The 10000-nt window shown below is 34.7% G+C and overlaps 1 protein-coding gene across 2 annotated transcripts; it reads right to left on the minus strand.

Moving 5' to 3' along the window:
* Positions 1 to 672: 672 nt before the first annotated feature.
* On the minus strand, positions 673 to 8220 carry LOC113823831 (ELL-associated factor 1). 2 transcript variants are annotated; one of them, XM_027376520.2, is made up of 5 exons: positions 7574 to 8220; positions 5069 to 5300; positions 4326 to 4617; positions 2202 to 2328; positions 673 to 1772 (listed from the first exon to the last, which is right to left on the minus strand). In XM_027376520.2, exons 1-5 carry the CDS (start codon positions 7671 to 7673, stop codon positions 1687 to 1689), a joined length of 837 nt encoding a protein of 278 aa, XP_027232321.1. In that variant the 5' UTR covers positions 7674 to 8220; the 3' UTR covers positions 673 to 1686. The 2 variants fall into 2 exon arrangements, with proteins under 2 accessions (XP_027232321.1, XP_027232323.1); XM_027376522.2 differs by having other exon boundaries at positions 2223 to 2328; positions 7574 to 8211.
* Between the last annotated feature and the right edge of the window lie 1780 nt (positions 8221 to 10000).

Genomic DNA, 10000 nt, shown 5'->3' on the forward strand with positions numbered 1-10000 from the left:
CCAGAAATATTCGCATAAATACAACTTTGCATGAAATATATATAAAATACTTTATTTATTTAATACATATATGAGAAACACAAAGTATCATGAAACTTTTAAGCAATCAATTAAAAACACACAGTCAGTCATACAAACACAGACAGACAGACAAAGAGACAGAGACAGACAGACAGACAGACAGACAGACAGAGAGACAGAGACAGACAGAGAGACAGAGACAGACAGAGAGACAGAGAGACAGAGACAGACAGAGAGACAGAGACAGACAGAGAGACAGAGACAGACAGACAGACAGACAGACAGAGACAGACAGACAGAGAGACAGAGACAGACACACAGACAGAGAGACAGACACACAGACAGAGAGACAGACAGACACAGAGACAGACAGACAGACACAGAGACAGACAGACACAGAGACAGACAGACACAGAGACAGACAGACACAGACAGACACAGACAGACACACAGACACACACACACACACACACACACACACACACACACACACACACACACACACACACACACACACACACACACACACACACACACACACACACAGAGTTACTTTTTACCTAATCCTCATCCATGGACCACATGGTAAGAAACCCTGCTGTAGGGATATGATTGAGTAGGAATTTCATAAAAAATCTATTAAAACAAAAGTGATTATTATATCTTTACTGAAATGTCCAGTGAAGGCAGCTTGGGATATGCTCTACACAATTTTTAATATGTAGCACAACCACAAAAATAAAAATCTAAACTGATAGTAGGCAACAGAAATTCATAAAATATCATACATTATAATAAAGTAATTTGAAAAGAGGAACATTTATCTATGGCCAAAAGCCAAAAAAATGGAAAAAAAAGGGTTTTCTCACTAACAAATACTGAATTGCCTTTGACAAATTTATAAAGATTTTATCATACACTTTAACATATTTTTATTTTTGTTTTCCACTTGAAGTCCAACCTTGTAATTGATATCAAAAAGACATCACTGCCTCGTACAAAACACAGGCACACAACAGGACTAGGAATACATGCTTCACCTCCCACAATCTCGAAAGCCCTCCTACAGAAAATACTATTATGCTTTCTGCTCAGTACGTTTAAGTGTTTATTAAGTCGTTCAGATATGTATAATCCATTGATATCAGGGTCATCTGTACTATAACTTAAATATTAAGTAAATATAACACATAAAATCAGGCTTCACGTGCCTTGGCACACCTCGAAAATAGACTTTCAGTGTCTTCCCTGTAAAATGTTGACTGTTTAAGTTTTTTAGGGTTAAATAAATTGTAATAAAAGAGGAAAAACAAGAGAAAAAAGGGTAATAAAATGATATAACAACAATAATAATGATATCATCATAACTCAATTACTTTATCCAAGATAAATATAATGAGCATCGTCTATCGCTGTTATACTGATGACTTCTTATGCAACAGTTGTGTTTGTCTCAAGGCCAGGTTGCACTGGCTAGAACTCACAAAAAATTATATATAAAGAAAAAAAAAAGAAAAAAAAATCTGCTGTAATCTCTACCAGTCCGTCTTTCTGGTCAAGTTGAAACAAATAAATAAATAAATAAAATAAAAATTATATTTTTCTTTACAAGCTTCAAAAGTTCCACTGAAAGTACCATTTTGTTACAACCTCTTTGCACTAACACTAGTCACTGTCTTCAGACACTGATGATAATTCTAGGTCGTTCATGAGACAGTTTGATCCATTTGGTATAGTTCCACATCCAGCACCTAAAACAGAAAATCAGTTCAATTTCTTAGCATAAACAAACAACAATTAGAAAACAGTCTCTCTCTTTACTGAAAATGAGTAAAAATATATCAATCTATGTACATACACTGATAAAATCAACTGCAATTTTTTTTTTTTTTTTTATACATATATCAGCATTTGTGAAAAAAAAAAAAAAAAAAAAATCATATACAAGAAAAAATAAACAGAAGGTTCACTTGACAAATCTCATAACAATGAAACTATTGCAAGTACATAAACAAACAAAAGTAGAGTAGAGGAGAAGAGAGTAGAGAGGAGAAACAATGAAACAAAGAGAAATAAGGGTAAAAAAGAAAAAGCAAGAAACATTAGAAGAAGAAAAGAACCAAGGAACAGGCACCCCAAAGGACATGCCCCCTTCCCCTTGTCTTGCTCCTTCTGCTTACCATATCCATTGGCTTTCTTGCCTCTGTTGTCCTGCTCGGGCTCTGAGTCAGAATCGGAGTCGCCGGAGGACGATGAGCTGCTATTGCTGTCTGAGTCGCTGGATGAATCGCTCATCATGGACCCAGTCTGCAAGGATAGGAGAGAAAATGTCAGGATGTGTGAAGGGGGTGCATATGCTTTGTGTGTGTCTGGAAAAGAATGGGGAAGAGAAAGGAGAGGGATGGAGTGGGAAGGAAGGTGGAAGAGGGAAGGAAGGAAGAAACAGATAAAGATGATAAAATGAGAGGGATAAAGAGGAAAGGGAGGTGGCAGAGGGTAAAAAGAAGAAGGAAGGAGGAAGAGGACAGAGAGGGACTAAGGGATGGAAAGGAAATGAGGGAAGAAAGGGGGAGAAAATGAAGATACAGAGGGCAGGAAAAGAAAAGGAGAGTACATAAGAAGAGAAGAGGAGAAGAGAGGGTAGAAGAGCAGAGAAAATAGTGAAGAGGAAAAGGAAACGGAGGCAGAAAAGTAGAAGTAGGGGAAGGAAGAGAGGACGATGGCATAAGGATTAAAATGAGACAAAAAAGAAGGCATTAAAGAATACAGGAATATACTGAGAAATGTCTAACATGATGTTCAGCAACATTTCTGTTTCTATATCAATAACCTTTACACACACTACTTACATCAGATGTTGAATTTCTCTGTATGGACTTAAAAAAAAGGAAAAAGAACAACATCAATTAATAAATCAGTTCATTTGAATATAAAGAATAACTAAATAAAGACAAAAAAGATAGTAAGGTGAGGAAGATTACGGGAAAATAAAAGTAAGACTGAAAGACAAAGAACAGACATTAATAAAACTTTAAGAACAGTTAAACTCATACTATTAAAGTTTTCATATATCAGCAAAGCTTTTTTACCTTATATTGTCAGGGGTAGCATATATGCATGCTGTGAGTTTAATCTATTAATTATCTCTACACATAGATGGCTCTACAAGTAATAATTTGCCAATGAGCTAATTACAAGTACTACCTAACACACCTGTTTACCAATTTCCTTGATTTTTCCACAAATTCAAGGAAAGGTCAAAGAAAGTGAAGTCACAATGTCTAGTAATTAATTCCTTAAGGGCTAATCATTTGTAGCACCTTCTATGCATTGAGACATTTCAGAAAACAATACTACCATTAATACAACATTTTCCCGGCAACCGTGGGTTAAGATTTATGAATGTGTCCTAAATATCATACTCGGTTAACAAATATCAGTGACAGAGATACTATGTACCTTAACCTCCAACCCCCGCACCCCACCCCTTCTGGAAAACATGCTCTATGAGACTACAAAATGAATATAAGATTTCCAATATCTTATATATATTTCAAACTATAAGTGGTGGTGAGAACATTGGCACACCTTTGTGGTCTGTGATTACTTCTCTCTTGGAGTGATAATGATGTACATCGCTTCTTGTGTACTCTAAGCCAGATTGTAGTAAATTATAAGTATGTGTTTCTTCTTGTTTCTATAATTCAAATCTTATTGTTCTGTCCATAAGGGAAGACCCCAGAAAAAAATTTGCATGCTCTAACTAATTGAAATCTAAATTTCTCTTACCTCTCTATTAACCCAAAACCACCAGGAAAATGCAGTGTTCACTGTTGTATTGTTTTATAACCACTAATCAAAACTTCATAGCAAGTATGAATCAAAGACACCTAAATTCCCAAATGAATATAGAATATATATACTGTCATAAAATATCATTATTATCTAGACTGACATAAAATAAGTCAAATACCAAAAAAAGAAAAAGAAAACAAAAATAGTTAGTTTAATTTCCTTATGCTTTCATAAGCAATGTCAAAATTCAAATCCTGAACAAAAGATAAAATGAAAAATGAAAAATAAAATAAAACAGTAATAATAGTAATAACAATAAAAACAATAATAATACTAACAATAATGATGATGATGATGATACAAAAAATAATATATAAAAAAATAAAAAAATAAAATAAAATAAATTAAACCATATGATGAAATGCCCAAAGAGAACTAATAATCTGCTCTTCAAAATATTACAAAATATAATCCTTATCATCAAAGGCCACAAGTAAACAAAAACCAACCTTATTCTCTGGAATATTATCGTCGAAGCCCAACATGGGCATGGAGCCAGGAGCTGTGCAGTGGTTATTGTTGGGGCTTTTGCTGGGGATGGGGGACCTTGCGTGCGGTGATGATTTGGAGGGTGGAGAGAGCTTGGCATGCGAGGGTGACGGCCGCGAGTATGGCAGTGAGTTGGATGAGCCTCGTGAGGGGGGATGGGAGGGAGAGCACTTCTGAGGAGGTGAGCTTTTTCTGGAAGGGTCGAGGGGCGTTGGGGGGCGCTGCGTGGGCAAACGGCTGCTGCCTTCTGGCCTGAAATGAACAAAGGAGTTGAAAGGGAATATTAGGGATCTGAATTTATTTATGGGTGCAATAAGGATAATTTTTCTTTGACTAAAGCATATTAAATTAACCCCTACGATCTGGATGACAATACCATCACGTCATATGTGCCCAGCCTACAAGCCCCACACCCACTGAAGTAAGCTTAATGCCTGTATTTTGGGCCACATGATGGTAGTGATACATCTGGATCCAATAGCTTAAACTATTAAAATTTAATCACATTTCTTTTCTGACTGATAACCAATCTCCTATCTGAACCCTGACATTCTATCCTTCTAATATTTCCATATATCAATAACTGAAATCCAATTTGCAATATGCAAGGCATTTATGCAAAAGGAAAAAAAACAAAAAAAACTTGGGTATAAATATATATACGTGCACATATTTTAAGTACCTAAAAAATACATATAAATACCTGGTAGTTTTAACAATAATGGCTTGTGATATGCGCTCAAGGACGATTTCGCCTGTTGTGTGGTCAATTATGAGGATGCACTCCTTGGCTACTGGTTTGTGATTTCCTTTGAAGACCGTTTGCGCAGTGCCGGCTCCTTCGACATGTGGCACTGTCACCGTCACCTGGTGGTTGCCTTCCACCTCCACCGTGCCCATCTTCTGCTTGTCCACGCTGGCTGGTTTGAAGTCATCTGTAATAGGGAGAGCAAGAAATAATAATTTCTGTCTGGTTTAGCTAAAGCAAGACCTGTTAATAATGCCTAAAAGGTTTTTGGTTGTGTTTTGTTCATCTCTATGAATATACACATATCTAAACTCTCTGATTCTTCTTGTTGTTTGGACCTTTCTTTTAAACCAATCCATTCCCTCCACAAAGAAATGTAGTTATTCATGCAACTTTTTCTTTTCACTTTCCCTAAATTATGAACCTCAAGAATGGACTCGCCTAGAACGGACTCCAAATCTCCTTCGCCCCAAATACACTATCTTGATCCCAAGAGATTAATGAGACTAAAGAGCTTCTTCTGTAGAGACTGTACAATAGTAACTCAAATTCTGGCTACTAAATCTGTAAGTTAAAGTCATCAATTGACCTCTACTAGCCATATTTAGTTCCCCATAATTTCCTTTTCCCCAAGATGAAGTTTTAGCTGATAGGCTGCTATTTTTACACCAAAAAGGAAATCTAAACAATAAATAAATGACAAAAGTAATATGAATAATAATACACAAACAGTTATAAAGATTGCTATAAATTAGCCTTTTCAGTAAGCAAGTGTTTTCCTTCAAAAATTACAAAGAAAGTTTGTATATAAAGACTACCTGTAATAACTAATAGTACCTCCAAAGACTAAAGCATCACTGTCAATATCAAAGACATTCGGAATTAATGCTCCCACTTCTCTATTTTATTTTAACAAGTTTAGACATTTGTAAGAGTCCAGAGTCCTGTTGAAAAGTGTCTAAACCAACAGGAACCTGCAGAAAATGAAGTGTAAATGCCTGATTAATAAATCTCTAGTACATACATTTCTGACGAAGATAGAACTTATAAATATCCCCGGTGATCTATGTTTAAATAAAGAACCAGTGCAAGTTCTATTAATTACAATGCTTTGATTTTTTATATCATTTCAAGCAAATCATTAATTTCTTAAAAATGGTTCAGATGATGCATGAATTGGTCCAAAATTTATAAATCTTACAATATTCAGAATTCAGATCTTTAAGCATCCTCAATATGCCCTAGCTTTGTGCATTTGTACAGCAAAGATTAATCAAATAGTACATTCACCAAAGAGTATATTGGATAAGAAATGAAGGAATACCTCTTTCCCTCATAAGTAAATATTCATAAGAGAGAGAGAGAGAGAGAGAAGGAAGAAAAGTATAACAATAACAAAGTGAGATTAATGTTCACTCACAATAATAGTAGAAATTAACATTGCCCTGGATGCGAAAGTTCAATGAAATATTATTTATAATCATGTATTTTAAGGGCTCATCTGTCTCACTGAGCACATCCGCTGGGCTTGGTAACATGATAAGATTCTGGAGGTCAGATGTGAAGCCACATTCTGGCTGGATTCTAAGTCAGGACAGTTAATGAGCGTTCTGCATTATCTCTTATGGGTAAATGTCTAGAAGAAACACACTGTCTACCGCTGTCTCACACCAATAGCACAGCCTCCGCAAGTGTTAGCATTCAGGCAGATGTTAATGAACCTCTGCCTTGTAGATCTCCTTGGTCATCTACTTTCATATAAAGGACTAATCAAAGCCGTCTTATCTAAATAGATATGATGGGGATCGGATGTTCTTTACCGGAGTGCAAAGTGTATAGGCTGTGGTGATCACTTGAAGCTACTTCATGACAGCTGGTCTACCATCACAGGTCGTATCAAGTTTCAAGTGGATACAGACTGCACATAGCCAATAATATTAAGAATAACGCTCATTTATAGCCTTTACTAGGATTACCAAAAGCATAAACCAAATTTTGTTCTGATCCATTAAAAAAAAAAAAAAAAATGTAAGAAAAAACTGACAAAAATTCAGTAATTCTTTACAGTATGGATGCAACTTGCCAGAGAGTGTCTCCAATATGTAGCAAAATTAAATCAACAAAGATTATAGAACTGGGCATAAGGAAAGGGCCGATGAGAAGTCCGCCCCCAACACCCAACGGCAAACGTCATCTTCATCTAGGCAAGACTGGGCTAAAATGCAGGCACAACGGATTTGGACTGTAAGCGCCACTTACCGCAATTTTATTTCCTTTATTTGTGGCATTACAGTTTGTGCCTGCAGATTATCTATATACCGACAACCACAACATTCTTCCCCCTACAAAAACATCACCTCTAATAAGCCCCAACTTCGTGCGTCCATACCGTAAAGATTTTAACCAAAGATTTCACATTCAGATCTACGAAAAAGAAGGTTTACGCCGTTCAATACTTACACCGCAGAGTATGGAAAGCGCCTTCCTTGTAATTCTTGCTAAACGTCTCTCCCAATTCCATATCCTTCACTTTGCCATCTAAGCCAAGTCTGTCCGCCATGGTAAGACGCGATTGTTTTTTCTCCCCTCGTTTCTTAGTGAGCGGTTTCTCTCAATGATCAATTTACACTTTTTAAAAAATGTTGAAAGGGGTAAAGGAAAAAAAAAGGTCTAAAGGTAAATTCTTATACAATGTGGAATTCCTTGACCTTTTCTCAAGTAAGTGTTCCTCTCGGTGATATGATATGTACGAATCCGCCAAAAACAGGAAGGAAACAAGGAGAGAGAGGGAGAGAGAAAAAACACAAACGAAAAAAACGAAAAAGAAAGCCGAAAAATCCGATATATAATACGAAGAAGCTCGTGTCAAGTCCTGAAACACACACACACCAACACGGCTCGACAGATTTTCCCTCTTTTCCGCTCTTTACGGCTTAATCACTCCACATTTCGTCCCGGCACCGCATTCATCTCATGTTCCTTGGGTTCTCTGGGGCCATGGCGACATCGTGGCGAATTCCCTCCGCTGGAAAAGGGAGGAAATGTGCAAGAGACGAGTTTCCTTTCCTCCGAACAGCTGGTTTCAAGGCGAGAAAGTCTCAAGTCTCGGGGAACATCTCATAATATTCTTTCATCTTTTTGAAGGATCTTTTGATACGTTTTATTTGAATTTGCACGATTTTCAGGGTGGGGAATTTAAGAGAAAATAGGGAATAGGATGAGGATAAAAAGGGGAAAGTTTGGGGTGAGGATAACTGTTCGGTTCGTGGCGCGAATTTTGAATCGCATGAAAGGGAAACCATCGAGAATTTTCATAATTATTAATATCATAATTTCGTGATATTAATACCGTTCTTATTATTCTTTTATAATTGTGATTTGACAGTAGTAGGAATGATAATAGTAGATTAGTAATGATAATGATATGATAATAATAATGCTATTATGATAATTATATGATAATAAAGATAATGATAGACATACAACAACATACCAGTGTGTTACATGTTGTTGTATTTCAACACAGCACATACATCAACAATATAAATAACGATAACAATGAAAATAACAATAATCATAATGATAATGATAATAATGATAACTATGATAATAATGATAACTATGATAATAATAAAACTACTACTACTACTACTAGTACTACTGCTAATAATAACAATAATAATAATAATAACAATGACAACAATAACAATAGCGATGATGATAACAAAAGTAATAATAATGATAATGACAATTCTGATAATGATAACAATAGTAATAGTAATGATTATGGTAATCAAATTATAATAATGACAATAATAACAATGATAATGATAATAATAGTAATAAAACATGATAATAGCAATAATGATAAAATATTGAGGATGATGATGATGACGACGATGATGATGTTGACAGTGGAAAATTATCATAACATTAATGACAATGGTGATAATAAAAAAAACTAATTATTTAGATAACAATGGTAGTAATATAATTATAATAATATCATTATTATTATTATTATCATCTTCGTTGACAATACCAGTAATATTATCATTGGCAATAATAGAAATATCATTATTGATAATAAAGATAGTACTGATAATAGCAATAATACTAGTAATGATCATTAGCATTATTGATATCATTAGCATTATAATTATTATTGTTAACACCATTATTACAATTATCCTTATGAGTATGTTTACTACTACTACTATTGTTACTAGTATCATTATTATCATCATTATCTTTAATATTATCATCAGTACTATTATTACTGTTATCATCATTATTATCATCGTCCTTGTTATTATTATCATCATTAGTACTATCATTATAATGGTGATTAGTATAATTTCTATCATTATCATCAGTACCATCATTATCATTATTATTACTATTCTCATCATCATTATCAGTCATTACGATGATTAATTTCATTATCGTTATAATCATTATTGTTTTTATTATTATCATTATTATTGTTCCTAGCATTACCATTACTATCATCATTAGTATTACTGTCATAATTATCGTCACCATTATAAACATCATTATTATTAATACCATTTTCATAGACATCATCAGTCATTACAATTATAAATTTCATTATCATCATTATTATTATCATTATCATCATCATCAGTAATATTATCGAGGGGCATTTCACCCAAAATAGCGTACGAGATTTCTGGGATTTCCGAAATCCCCCCCCCCCCCCAAAAAAAAGGAAAAAATACGGGGATTTCCGGATATCTAAACTTATTTTTCAGGGATTTCCAAAGTACTCAAAAACCGTTAAATAGTCATAACTGTTTCTATAACTAAGCTGTCATTAGTTGTTACCTTACAAGTCCCACATGATATACACTACTTTTACCATAA

This window comes from Penaeus vannamei, chromosome 6 (assembly GCF_042767895.1).
Source record: "Penaeus vannamei isolate JL-2024 chromosome 6, ASM4276789v1, whole genome shotgun sequence".
Taxonomy (NCBI): Eukaryota; Metazoa; Arthropoda; class Malacostraca; order Decapoda; family Penaeidae; genus Penaeus; species Penaeus vannamei.

Bases quoted from the DNA above. Each gene is read 5' to 3' on its own strand.
- LOC113823831 (XM_027376520.2), bottom strand. From the start codon at position 7,673: ATGGCGGACAGACTTGGCTTAGATGGCAAAGTGAAGGATATGGAATTG. The intron at 4,618-5,068 runs GTATTTATATGT...TGTTCATTTCAG, and splicing joins ATTATTGTTAAAACTACCAG to GCCAGAAGGCAGCAGCCGTT. The intron at 2,329-4,325 runs GTTGGTTTTTGT...CTATCCTTGCAG, and splicing joins ATAATATTCCAGAGAATAAG to ACTGGGTCCATGATGAGCGA.